A 13,233-nucleotide genomic window follows, 5' to 3' on the forward strand; every position below is an offset into this window, starting at 1 on the left:
AAACCCTCTCCTACTTGTGCGCAGTTGACAGTCGAACGTACAATACTCCGAAAGTGGGATGGCTGCTGTAAGGCTGGCACTTTCGGAATACGCTCTTATCTAGATGTTGTCGTCGTCGTTGGTCCGGCTCATGTTTCTCTTCTTCTTCTTTCTTCTTAATGACTGGTCGGATATAATTGTGTATACTATTCCATCCGTCCCTACTTCCCGTCATGTTCACGATCATCTCTGTCACAGACACAGAAATCATACCTATTTTTCTATACATTCTGTTTCTCTTCACTGTTAATCTACTACACTTTACCACTGTGTGAGTAACAGTGTCAGAGTGTTCGCAGTATAAGCACTTGCGTCAGGAAGTAATCCAGTCACCTGTGACCACAGTCCACCCAGTCCCTTATGCTCGGGATCAGTATTTTAGTCCACTGGGCAACATCTTCCGTATTGTTTCATTCTTCTTGCCATTTTTCCATTGATCTTTTTTTCTTCTTTTTATGGCTGTTGTTAAATGCTCTTCTCTCATAGATATGTGAGTCCATGATAGTTCACAAGCCCACCGCAGATACAGTCCCGTTCATAAATCAATGTCCCATTAGTGTTAAATAGTGGTGTAAATAAATCCCATCAGTAGCATAAAGCTTATATTCAAAGAAAGGTAGATTACACAAAAAAATCTTATGAATGATGTGGTAAAAAACAATTTTTGCATAGAGCTACATTATATGCTGAACAAATTCCTAGTCGTAGTTCGGGTTTCTGATTTATTTTGTGAACATCTAAAGTACCTCTCTTACTAGGTATTTGTTGTGACAAATGGTTTCCGATATTAATCATATGTTTCTGACGATTACAAATTCTTTCAGAACGGCTAGAAATTTCTTCGTGTTTAAGAAAAATATATCTAACTTCAATTGAGCTAACAAATCGCCTGAACGAAGTCCGAGTATGGTTGTAAGTAGGTAGACAGTTCGTCGACGACTTCATGAAGCAAATGTATTATCCAGAAGACCAGTTATATGTCAAAAGCTCTCCGTGGAACACCACTGAGCTCGAATTACTTTTGTAAGGGAACACAAAAACTGGAATTACGCAAATTGAAATAATGTTTGGACAATCATCAGACCAATATTAACATACGCGGCAGAAGCACGACCTGACACAAAGAGGACAAAAAGGATGTTAGAAACAGCAGAGATAAAAACACTTGGAAAAATTGATGGTCAAACACTATGGGACAGAGCAAGAAGTATAGATATACGACATAGATGCAAGGTGAAGAACATCAAGGATTGGGTAAGAAATAGAGGAGTAAAATTTAACGATTATATATGCCAAATGACAACAAATAGTAAATACGGCAAGAGATGATTCCCCAATAGGAAGACGATCACTAGGAATACCACTTCCTGGAGTCACATTGAAAAACTAACAGAGTCATATCTACATAAAAAGAAGTAGAAGAAGTAGAAGAAATAATGATTTTTTCTTGGATAAGTCCAGGTTTTTGCTTGAGGCTACCAGACGTTCAAGAAAGAATCTGTAGAAGATAAGGAAAACTGCTGATTTAGTTCTTGTAGTTTGAAGTTATATGACAGGAGCAATGTATATAATGATTATTTTAGATCAGCATTAGGCAACTTTGGAAGACAAGTTCAAGTTCGGCTACTCCACTAAAAGAACTTGCCTGAGCTTAGTACGGTTCTTCTAAAACATGATACGAATTAAACCGACTTTGCATCGAATGGGATTAACATTATTTTGTTATAACTGTTTTTTATCAAGAAAGCTACTTATCATTTTTTCAATTTTCCAATAATGCTATTTTTATAAATTAATACCCCTTTCTCACAACTTGTGTTTCTTATTTACATTTAATGTTTCTCCTTAAATCTATGTCCAATCTAAAAGTGCTATGTCCAAAAACGTATTTTCTTCATTATAAATATATCTGAAAACTTAGAATATACCCTGAAAGCAAACAGGGATACTCCAAAACTGTTTGCATATGTTAGATATTTTTACCTGTTTCATCAAATTTAACTTTACATATAAAATATTAGTAAGCAGATTTCAAAACTTCGTGAATCTCGGATATAAGAACCTTAAAAATAGACCGAAAAAAAAACGGATCCTAAAGGAATTAGCTATTTTAATTTCATACTGAATTTAATATAAAATAATAAAAATGACTTAGAAGAAAAGCCAATTATTTTAGTAACGCAAAAACTAGTTTAACACTGTCTTGTTAGGAAAACGCATTGCAGATAAATAAATGTTCTCAGTCATGTAGGATTTCATAGTTTCGTTCATAGATTGACGTCACTATAAATAAATGGGTGAGTCTGGTTAATGAAATTTTGTAAGACCCCTCTACAAAATTATTTTAAAATTGCTACTATAGATTATATTAATTACTTAACCTAATAACAGGACACCAAACCTGTGTCGTTGATGCGTTGGTGTAAAAAAACTCAAAAGTTTCCTTAATATACTTCCTCCGACAAACTAATCAAAAAGCAATCGAAATCAGCTGAATAACAAATTTGACAAACAGTAGTTTTCTATGTATTATTTATATCCATTTTTTGTTTGTTTATCCATTTTTTAATCCAACTGTTCAATCTTTCTATATATACATCATGTTGTACTCCTTAATAAGATGCTAAATATAGAGAATTGTATTATTTTATAATTGTACTAAAGTTCATCAAAGTTGGCATAACGTACATAAACTTGGCGATAATATAAAAATACATTATTTCCCACTTCCTCTAATGATACTAGTATTATTGGTTTACGATTATTCAACAAGGAAATGTAAATAAACGGTTGAATTAAAAGATATCTGGCTGTTGATTTGATGGGCTCACTGTTGTTCGTTTTCTTATCTGTCAAATTGATATTTTGCTAGTAGATAATTTCCTAACGTTATAAAATAATCTTGATGTCTCCATACATGTTTTTAGTTCTGTTTTATGTGAACAGAATATATTACTCTTCATCTACGGAAATATGCTCTATAGAGGGATCGAGTTACTAGATTTTTTAATTTCTGAGGTTGTTTTAATTGTTTCTTCTTAGTCTATTTTTGTCCCACGAAAATCTAATCCAGATAAACTGCGAATCCAAGCTTGCTTCAGTCTCCTGGTTGCTTAATATAGATGTCACTACTACCCTACTCATGCACATTATGTTAATATAATGGCCATATAGATACACAGCATTTCGTTTTAATTTGAGCTACCATAAGTTTTCCTGATGAGAGGTGAAACCTCAAAACAAGTGTAGAAAAATAGTGGAGCTCGAATTTAGTAATGTAATCGTCTTCTTTCATTTTAACTTCTGTTCTCTACATGAAGAGTGCAATAGTATTATATTGTCCTATATATCCGTAAAAAGTTCTCTTTTATTCAATATGAGTGTCATATCGGGTAATAAAATTTCCCCATCCAATCTGTTCTATACGTAGTACTAGAGTCAAACTCTCAATTTCATATCAGCACGGTTAACCCAAAGTTGAATTGTCTTTAGCTTTTAATCGATCGTACGTAATAACTTCACAGAATCACGACCAAATATGAAGAACCTGTCAACCACGAACGGAATTTTTTTAACAAAAATACAACGTTAACGAAATCCTGCTAAATGGACGCCACTGCAGCTACAGCTCAGCTGTAGTGTATTTTTATGTATGAGAGAGTAATAAAACAATAAATTATGTATGCAAATCCCTAAACTGTTGATACGGGTGACTCAATGAAAAACAGATATTTGTCAACAAGTTTACAGAAGTATATAGGAAAACAATTTTAAATTGAGTATGACCACCAGGTATAAAGGTTGGAGCAGAATAGAATACAATAGTTGTGAGGGTTACTAATCCCTAAATAAGGTTGCCAGTGTCGGAGTGATGGAGGTAACGAACAGGTACTAATGAATTTGCAAGAAATGTAAGATGTTTATTTTATTGGTTATATATAACCAATAAAAGTTTAATAAGTACCTACCTATTTGCAAAATAAAGTTTAATTCTTTAGATAAAATAAAACGTTTTATTTTATCTATTTGCAAAATAAAGTTTAATTCTTTGCCTATTTGCAAAATAAAGTTTAATTCTTTAGATAAAATAAAACGTTTTATTTTATCTGAAATGAGTGCATTCCACGAAGTAAGGGTTTCAACAATCAAACATTTAATTCTTTAATTCCAGGAATCTACGACAGTAATTGACTAGATAATTACCTTCTAAACTTATTCCACAGAAAATGTGATAGTGGGTTTTTCCATTTTGTATATAGGAAGGTCCAAGTGGCGTATTCAAAATTCTTAACAGTTCACTAAAAGTAGGAACTTCAGTTGCAAGGTGCAGTTTATTGTGTATACTAGTGTTATGGAAAATTTGGAAGTGCCGTGTAAACGCCGAAAAATTGGTCCTCTAACAGTTAATGAAAAAACATTAATATTTAATTGTTTTAAATCATTTACAGACAAACGTTTATGTGAAAGTGTTGATGAGACCGTTGAGTTAGTTAGCAGTACACTTGGTGTTGGGAAATCTACGATTTACAGAGTTATTAAAGAAGAGAAATGTGGTAGTTTTCAAATGCCACGTAATGCTCCAGGGAAACCAAAATTTCAAATAGAATATCATTTTAAAGAAGGACTTCGACGGAAAGTGCATGAATTCTTCTTTAGACAAGAATTTCCAACATTGGATAAAGTTCTTGTCTCAGTTCGAGATGATAAGGATTACCCAGAAATGAGTCGAAGTACGTTATGGAAACTTTTAAAAGAAATAGGCTTCCGCTGGAAAAAGAATCCCAGAAAGTCTATTTTATTAGAAAGAAGCGATATTGTCATATGGAGAAGACATTTTCTAAGAACCATAAAGGAAATGAGAAACCAAAAAAGAAAAATATTTTATCTTGATGAAACATGGATCAACGAGGGTCATACACCAAATAAATTTTGGCAGGATGAAACTGTTATAAGTCAAAGGCACGCTTTTGTAAATAATTTATCTACTGGTTTAAACCCACCATCAGGAAAGGGACGCAGGCTGATAATAGTACACATTGGCAGTTCAGACGGTTTTGTTGAAGGTGGTTTATTAACTTTTGAATCAACTCGTACCGGTGACTACCATGAAGACATGAACGCTGATGTCTTTCAAGAATGGTTCGAACAAATGATAGATCTTCTTCCTAAGAACTGTGTAATAGTAATGGATAATGCAAGTTATCACTCCAGACTTATAGAAGGACTGCCCACAACCAAGTGGTTAAAAAAAGACTTGCAGAATTGGCTGAGTTCAAAAAATATTACGTACCATCCCGGATCTATAAGAAAGGAACTTTATTCGTTGTGTGCCCTTCATAAAGAAAAATTTAAAAAATACGAAATTTATGAAATTGCCAAAAATCGTGGAATGACAGTACTTAGATCCCCACCATATCATTGTGAATTAAACCCGATTGAACTGGTATGGGCACAGATAAAGAGTGAAGTTTCAAGAAAAAATACCACTTTTAAAATTCATGATGTTAAACAGTTGTTTTTGGAGGCCGTAAATAATGTAAAACCTGAAAACTGGGAAAAGGCAGTAAATCACACTATTAAAGAAGAGGAAAAAATGTGCAAGCTCGACAATATTACTGATAAAATGATCGAGCCAGTTATTATAAATCTTGGTTCTGAAAGTTCATCTTCTGAATCTGATTTGGATTTGTAACAAGTAGCTGTAAGTTTTATATTAATATTTTTATTCATCCATTTAACATACCTTAGACGGTTTTAAAAACTCTTTTTCTCTTTTGTAATTTTTAAAAATTAAAAAAAATGTGAATTTTTTAAAACCCTTTTTAATGTAGGCCAGTCAGTTCTAATATAGTGTGTGATAAAAGAGGTCACTTTTGTTTACATACACATAACACTTTATAACACTGAAATAATTCATTTATTTTTTACAATTATTCAAAGTAATTTTTCAATTAATCTTGAGCACGCCCATGGAGTGGTCGGAGCTACCAGTTAAAATTATGCTAATTACTCTCTCGTTCATAAAAATAAACTATAACTGCAGTCTAGTTATCAGTGTGAATAATAAATTTTTGTAATACAGTCGGATCTCGTTATTCCTAACGGGCAAAAACAAGACCCTTTGCGGATTATCAAGGCATCCGGAGTATAGTATGCCATATTTAATGGTAATGAAACATAAGTTTAACCTTAGTTTCTTTAATCGATTTTAAATTACAGTATAAAGTATAGTAACATTGTAATGCTCTTCTGTTTACAATTTGCGTACTTTGTTTCAAAAGCCCAATCTCTAAGCTGACGGAGAAACATAACTTATTGGCTAATAAATTCGTTTTCTTCAGCCCATTTTAAAGCTGTGTCAAAAGCTCCTACCCCCTCTGAACTACCAACTTTTTCGGAAGCGAGAATTTTAACGTTATTGTCCTCATCTTGCCCATCGTCCTCACACATAGCCGCTCGCACAATTTTCTTATCAGATAACACTTCATATCCTTGTATCTCACTTTCGGGATCACCAGCAGCCTATTCTTGAGCTTCGGTCTCACTTATTTAATTATCATTGGGCCCCCATAACTTATTAAAAATCTGGGCTGAGGGAACATTATCTTCTGGTTTATCATTATCAATGAGAAATTCAGGGTGCAAATTCTTTCATGATTTGTTGATTAGAGATGCCTTAACATTGGTCCAGCAATTAGCCGAAAGAAAAACAGTCTCCTTTAAAGATATCGATTTTAATGTGTCGATGAGGTTGTCAGAACATAACGCAAGACAGTGAACCAAAAGTGTTTTGCATTAATTTAACTTCACATTTTGTATAAGATTCTGATCCATTGTTTGTGTACAGGCCTTGGTATTGGCTGGCAGGAACATTGCAAAAATGTTGCCGTCTTTATAGATAAGTTCATATACTGATGGATGCCCAGGACAAGTATCTATCAATAAAAGTGCCTGAGGAGGCAAATTAAGAGACAAAAGATGGCGACGGACCGCGGTAATAAATTCCGTTTTAAACCACTCAAAAACAAAGTCTTTCGTAACCCAAGCACTTTTTGTGCACAATATCGAACAGGATGACATGTTGATTTAAATGGCCGTGGGTTTTTTGATTTTCCGACAATAAGCAATTGAAGTTTATGGGTTCAAGCTGCATTTTCACAAGGCATGAATGTCACACCCATCTTCATTCTTTTCCTTCTGGAAGCCGACTTCCCTTTGGCAGAGGCTAAAGTATAATCGGGCAACAATCGCCAGTACAAACAAGATTCATCAGCATTGTACACTTATCCCGTTGTAATTTTTTTTTCTCTAATAACTTTCTGTAACTCTAGTTCGAATTCATCATTGGATAGTTTTTCACTGACCATTTTTAAACATCTTATTCCGTGGCGTTTTTTAAATTTGTCTAATCATCCCCGGCTAGTATTAAACATGAGCTTTCTAACGAATTATATTAGGTACCACTTACAGGAACATGTGATCGTCTTTGTTGCAAAAACCACGTAAACAAAGCATTTTCTACAACGGAATATTCCAATTTCATTAGTGTTTTTCGTACACCGGGACCACGTTCTGCTAGGCTTACAAACTTTAAAGATTTTGTCGTTGTTTTTCTTTATGTTACCTTTAGTTGACATGCCTATAGCAAACCTCTAAGCAATGATAAGGTAGAAGTCACCTTTATCTAACATTTCTGTAACCCGCAATTTATCTTTTATTGTTAATGTTGAATGTTTACGTGGCGGCGCCATGATGTTAGCGATCGCGCTAAATTGACACTGTACCAACACGAAAGGCGAAAACAAAAGACTGACGACAGATTGGCTCCAGTTGGCTGGTTGACAGTCCGGATTAGCGAGGCCCTACTGTAGTTGTGTTATTACATACCTTTGGTCTGTAAATCGGCAATAAACCAACCACAACTCTATTGATATTAGTATACATATTAATAAATTGATTGTTTTTACAGCGAAAACAACAACAGTTCTATCAGAGTCAACATCTATCCAACAAACACCAGGGAAAGACTAGTTACTGTCAATTGTGCCAGAGTTAAAACACCTAACGTCTTGGCCAAAAACGGTATCATCCATGTCACGGATGGCGTTGTTCTTCCAGCTACCCAAGACATTGAAACTATTATTAAGACTCATCCACGATTGACTAATTTAAAGGAAGGTAAGTTCTTTATGTATTACTCAATTATTTACTCTTGAAGATGATTGAATCTCCTTAGATATTACCACCAAAAATTATCAAGAAAATATAGAAAAATATGCACTCCAATATTTGTACTTTCATATAAATGCATATTCTATTATTATTCTTATCTTGTTTTAAGCCATACGCTTTCACTTCGTCCAAGGGTAAAATTCTCTCATCCAAGACACCCAGGGCCTGAAAAGAATTAAATCCCAGGGACTTTTTAGTGTCATATCTAACCCTTGATCTAGCTGAATCATCCACGTCGTCTTTTAGAATATGTAGTCTTAATACCAATAATATTAAGCAGTGTTGTTACTTGACTTATGTTGCTGATAAGTCCTTACGATGTTAGCATCACGTAATGGTCTGATCCTAATGCCCGTAATATTAGCAATTGCTGTTGCTGCACAGTAAATCAACATGAAAATCAATGCATGAGCTTCTTGTATTATTAATTTGTAGTAGAGCGCTGATCTTCCTACAAAAGTTTAGTATTAATGGTGGTAGTTTTAACCAATTAGCAACCTACGCTATGCGGACGACACAGTGATTATACCTGATAATTTGGAAGATCAGCAGTTATTACTTGATAGGGTGAATAGCATAGGTAAAAAATATGGCCTCAAAATCAACATTTTGAAAACGAAATATATGGTCATTAGCAGAAACCCTCCAGAAAACCCGATAATATGCATAGGTGACGATCGCATAAAACGCGTGAAAACTTTTAAATACCTTGGCACCACAATCAATGACCAATCGGATCCACAACAAGAGATAAAAACCCGAATACAAATGGCAAGACAAGCTTTTGTGAAATTCAGACCGCTCCTATGTAATCAAAACCTAAATTTCGAAATACGCTACAGAATGGTCAAGTGCTACATATGGTCCATCTTGCTTTATGGCATGGAAACGTGGACTTTGAAAAAAACATCTATCAACAAACTTGAAGCCTTTGAAATGTGGTCATTGAGAAGAATGATGCGCATACCTTGGGTGGATAGAGTTCGAAACGATGACGTCCTTAAGAGAGCCGGCGTGGAAAGAGAACTCTTTGAATTAATTAAAAAACGCAAGATTGGTTACCTTGGGCACATATGGAGAGGAGCAAAATATGAAATACCACAGTTAATCCTACAAGGTAAGATCGAAGGTAGGAGGGGAGCCGGCCGCAAACAATTATCCTGGTTAAGGAATATTAAAGAATGGACAGGAATACACAATACAGGCGAGCTGTGTCACGCCGCCAAGAACAGAATTCTAGTAATGAGATAGTCGCCTACGCACTTTGGTGTATGGCATGTTAAGAAGAAGAAGGTGGTAGTTTGTAAATTATTGTATTTAAACAAATAAACTCTTGTACTCCATATACCATTTGGATTACCAGATCATCATATAACTTGTTGTTGGTAGATTCAGATATCTGCTCGAAATGTTGGTTATAGCCTTAATCTGTCGTTGCAGGCTGGTTAATAGGTTTCTGTTGGACTACACTTCCGATAGTATTGGGCGATTACTTCTGGTATAAGATTATTTTTATGATGACGCTATATTAATTTGCTGCTCTGCTCAGGTACTTAAATATGCTGAAAGTATCTTTATTATAGTTTCATTCAATTTTGTTTTAGCTATATCAAAAACGGACATTCCCAGCCACATTAAACCCGATGGACACTACACGGTATTTGCTCCCACCGATGAAGCATTTAACAAGTTGGATGAAGTACAGAAGCAGAAAATTCTGAGAGGATCGGGATGTGCGTCAAGTAAGATAACTTTTAGTTTTCTGTATTAGGTTTTGCCTCGACAAAAATTAAATGTAATGCGTTGATTATATTTGTTACTTTTATTATTTTTCTGTATATATTTTTTATCTTTTTGACAATAAAGCCTCTTGTAGCAAATACAACAATCTTGCAAAATAGCTATTTTTGCTAACCTTAAAAATAATAATTTTACTTATGTTTTTGGACCTTTCAAATAATCGTTTTCGCGCTTTTTCTAATTTTGAATAATCTACAAATCTAAAATGGATTTTTATTTTAATAAATCCGGTTTTCCCTAAAGGAATTTAATAGGCTTACTTGTCCTGCAGAACTTCCCATAAAAATCACTCTTATAATATCAAATATAATTTCTTTAACATTGAAAAGTATAATTAACTTTTAGGTATCCTGAAGTTCCATTTCACTGCTCACACTGTATGTTCTCCCGCCATTATTGGGAATGCCACAACCCACAACGTTGAAGGAGACTTATTGAATCTGGAAAGAACTGTTGATGATGAACTGATCTTAGAACGAAAAGCAAAATTGGTTGGTACTGATATTATTGCTACCAACGGTGTTATTCATTTGATCGATGCTGTAATTGTTCCAGATGCAGGTAAAATACAATTTTTGTTAAATTTATGGAAAACGGTATAAATATTACAATTATACTAAAACTCTATTGGGTTAAAACAGGATTCATCAAACTTTCCAGGCTTATAGTAATACTATTACTCCAGTAAATGTCAAGGACCATAACCATTTTAAGTTTTCTGTCATTGGGTATCTATAATTTCTTAGTTCAATTTCCTATTGCATATTGTTAATTGTTACGGCCGCGACTAAAATTATTTATCTCCAACAGATGGCGCTAGTAGTACCTTCGAGAGCGTAGTTGGTTCGAAACACTTCTTTTTTAGTCTGGCTGGCTAGGGAAGAGGAAAGCAGTGAAACTTCCTGTTGTGAAATAAAGTAGGGTGTAAAAGAAAAGGGTTTACACGACGAAGTTAACCGATGGGTATCTTAAATCTCTTTAAATAAATTATTATACGTAAAAGTTACAAGACATTATAATCTGTTATTGGAATTCATTTCACTTGCAGCGCTGTGGCGTGACGGAAAGAAATCGATAACCGATTTGAATCATTTAAGATGCTTCTTAGAAGAATAAAGACCGAAAAGGGATAAATCAAAATGATTAAGGTAAAAAAGATGCAGAATCTGGGTTATATGATGGGAAGAGATAACTATATACTGCTAAAAACTATAACCGAGGGTATAATAAAATAAACACGCAGTATTCGAAGAAGGAGCAATTTCTGGTTTAATAATCTCAGAAAATTATATAAATGTAGTTTCTTTGACCTGTTCAGAGCTGCAGTCATCATTATAAACCTGCTTAAAGGAGATGGTATCTAAAGAAAGAAGAAGGGATTTATTTCAATTATTTTTCATTATAAATATGATGATTAAGTTAAACAACATTATTACCACCAAAATATTTCTTTAGATTAAAATAAACAGAACAATTTTACAATATACAGTGCATAAAACAATGAGGTATTTTAGAAAATCTTTTTAACATTCATGTTCCTGCCTTTGTTGTTTACAAATTTTTATAATTTCTGCCTTGTAAAGATTTCTTAGATTTTGTTTTCGTATTTTTTATAGTTCCTTTTAATTATTTATTTCTAATACCTACTTCTTTTAGGTCTTTATATTGGCAACGTACTTAAACACCAAAACTACACCAAATTCCAGGAACTCATCCAAAAGGCTGAACTAGAAGATCAAATTAACGAACTCCAAAATGCTACAGTATTCGTTCCAAGTAATCAAGCTTTTGAAAGTCCCGAAGGACAGAAGTTATTGAGCGAGATCGAAAACGACAAAGAAAAGCTAAAAGAAATCGTCAGGTATCACACAATTCAGGGTCAACTCCAGTCAGGAGATATGAATAATAACGAAAAATTGGTCACGTATGATAACGGAAGAGAACTTAGATTGAATCTCTATTCAACTGTAAGTTATCATGATTTATATTCTAATTTATACATAGTATTTACAGTTGGATCAATTGTTAATAATACCTATTAATTCGTAATCATATGTATATCAAATTAGTCGTTACAATTTGATTATTATCCAAAAAAAAAAAACAACAACGTACAGATCTCATATCATATATTAGGTCCATTGGTTTTATTGTTTTAGAAATGAAGGGTACAGGGAAAACAGAAGGTATGTTAGAAATAACACATTCTGAAATAAGGCGATTTTAATACTTCAATACGGCACAAAGATTATAGTCTTGACATTTACATTGATCAAGGTATCACCAAAGGTTAAATATAAGGTTTCAGTTGAATTGCAAAAACATAAATTATTCTACTTTCTTTATTTTGCAAACATTTAGAAATTTTACACATTGATTCAAAATATTAAAGTAAAAAAGGAGGTATGTCAAGAAAAGTATTAACAACGTTGATACAAAAATGCATTTTATTTCAGAAAACAAACAACGATTATTATAAAAATAATGTTTATGTAAAAGAACTCAAAAATAGTTTTTTTCCAACAATTCTATAGCGTCTACACGAGATTTAAGTATAATGGGTCTTTGAATTATTGATTCATCAAAATAACGTTGGGCATCTTAACCACACAATTTTTTTAGATGCTGCAGGTCTGCATATTTTGCTTGACTTATCGACAGAAGTGCTAAAAAATAACAAAAGTAAACTTTGTAAAAGTAATTAATTGGGAGGTTTTACCTGTATAAGCATATGGAGGTAGATCAAATTCCATTTCTGGCAATTTGAGGGTAGTCAATCTCTGCTGTGTTATTACTGTGGTCACAAATCACCTACTTCTAGATGCTTCACGACAATGTCTTAAGGAAAGAAGTTGCAGATTTAAGTTGCAAAGATAGATGGTTCCAACTCAGTGGACGGATTCAGTAAATACAAATCAAAGGTTGAATTTCTGGTGGAGTAGTCATGATTAGGTCTTGCTAGAAAAACATGTAGGTGTTTACGAATTAAGCAAACAGTTTCTAAAATATACAAAGAGGGATGCGGAAAAATTTTGTGATTTTTTAAGTAGCTTAAGATCTGTTGGCCGAAGGCTGAACTCATGATTGAAGAAAAACTTGTAGGTGTTTACGAATTTAGCAAACAGTTTCTAAAATATATAAAGAGGGAAGCGATAAAATTCC

The 13,233-nt window shown here is 33.6% G+C and overlaps 1 protein-coding gene across 1 annotated transcript in view; it reads left to right on the top strand.

Moving 5' to 3' along the window:
- mfas (midline fasciclin) overlaps positions 1-13,233 on the top strand; it is a 98,349-nt gene that overhangs the window by 66,936 nt on the left and 18,180 nt on the right. Inside the window, exons 6-9 of the mRNA XM_072520766.1 lie at positions 8,009-8,217; positions 9,876-10,013; positions 10,417-10,632; positions 11,728-12,038. Coding sequence (XP_072376867.1) covers positions 8,009-8,217; positions 9,876-10,013; positions 10,417-10,632; positions 11,728-12,038 — 874 coding nt within the window. The remainder of the gene's footprint in view (positions 1-8,008; positions 8,218-9,875; positions 10,014-10,416; positions 10,633-11,727; positions 12,039-13,233) is intronic.

This window comes from Diabrotica undecimpunctata, chromosome 1 (genome assembly GCF_040954645.1).
Source record: "Diabrotica undecimpunctata isolate CICGRU chromosome 1, icDiaUnde3, whole genome shotgun sequence".
Taxonomy (NCBI): domain Eukaryota; kingdom Metazoa; phylum Arthropoda; class Insecta; order Coleoptera; family Chrysomelidae; genus Diabrotica; species Diabrotica undecimpunctata.